Genomic DNA, 1,364 nt, shown 5'->3' with positions numbered 1-1,364 from the left:
CTCCTGCGGAAAAGCAAAGCAGCCCAGCTCAGACAGAGATGTCTCCTTAGATGCCAACATTCCCTGGATTGCACCCACCTCTTGTGTCTGGCAGGACAGATTGCCTCCCAACCCGCTCGCCCCGGGCCATGCTTCCCTGGGAAGCGGTTGCAAGGTGTTTGCTTCCAGCCTTGCTGTTCCTGGAGCGAACAACTTCTCCGTGGCTCTTCCTGATGGGAATAGTTTGCTGAAAATCAGACTTGCATCTCCAAACCTGGCCAAGCGACCGCAGCTGGGAAGAGTTGTCTCAGTTGGTAGCCCTTCGGGTGGGTCACAGCAACTCTGTCTCTCAATCTCCCCCTTGCTGCCACGCAAAATAAAAAAGATATATATTTACCTATGGAGCTTTGACAAAGGAGCAGTGGGTTATAAACTGCTTAGAAACCTTTCCCTGTGAGCTCAGAGCCAGGACAGTGCTTCTTGAAGGGCACGTAGCGATGGGCGGCTATAGGCACGTTCAAGGCAGGGATGCCGAGGACCCCAATTTGTGCCCCTTTGTCTACATTGAGTCACAACCCCTCTTCCAGCACCTACAAGGTTCTGGTTGCACATTTCCCTCACTGATTTTTTTTTTTTATGATTTCCCCATCCACGGTCCCACCAAACCTCAAGAGCTCCTCATCCTTCTGGTAGCCTGAACGTCTTTTGCCTCCAGCCCTTTCCTGGGAGGGTTGATGGTTTTACCCAATGCCCAGCCTTAAAAAAGAGAAGGTTAAAAGCAGGGAGGTGACAGCCCTTCCCAGAATAAAAAGCTGGAAGATTGACAAGGGAGAAAAATGATGCTCCCAGCACATCATATATCACCACCTCCTGCCCAGGAGACATGGGATGAAGAGCTGACTTGCAGGTTCAAAGCATCCATGCCGTGGTTTTACCCGGGCCTGGGAAGGAAGAGGAAAAGTAAGATCTAGTCCCATCAAAGGGATAAAAACAACAGGTTTTTTTAGTTCGCTTCAGAAGAAATCCAGGTGGATATTAAGTTTTCTGAAGGAAGAGAGAGAAGGTCTCCAAGGAAGGAGAGCTACCCTGGAGTCCAGAAACCTGGAGGATCTGGTAGGTGTCAACCTCCCTGACCTCTCAGGTCCCTGGGTAGAAATATACCGAATTTAGGATCATTTCTTTAGATCCTTTTTGGTTGCTTTGCACCACTGCTGTGCTGCAAAGTGCAGGAATATCGCGGCTTTCTGCCCAAGCTCATGCAAGTGTGTCTGTGGCTTTGATCGGCATCTTTCCTCCCAAACCTGGGCTGCTGTTTTGTATCAGGTTTGATTTTTTTTTTTATTTCCCACCTCCCCCCCCCCCCCCCCCCGGCTTTTACCACAACA

General features: G+C 50.0%; 1 protein-coding gene across 1 annotated transcript in view; it reads left to right on the top strand.

Moving 5' to 3' along the window:
* The first annotated feature begins 476 nt into the window (after positions 1–476).
* Positions 477–1,364, top strand: part of LOC104158691 (E3 ubiquitin-protein ligase TRIM39-like) — a 4,293-nt gene continuing 3,405 nt past the window's right edge. The window contains 1 exon segment of the mRNA XM_009696409.1: positions 477–576. Coding sequence (XP_009694711.1) covers positions 477–576 — 100 coding nt within the window.

Source organism: Cariama cristata, unplaced genomic scaffold (assembly GCF_000690535.1).
Source record: "Cariama cristata isolate BGI_N322 unplaced genomic scaffold, ASM69053v1 scaffold7403, whole genome shotgun sequence".
In the NCBI taxonomy this organism is placed as follows: domain Eukaryota; kingdom Metazoa; phylum Chordata; class Aves; order Cariamiformes; family Cariamidae; genus Cariama; species Cariama cristata.
This window is presented reverse-complemented; position numbering and strand designations above follow the sequence as displayed.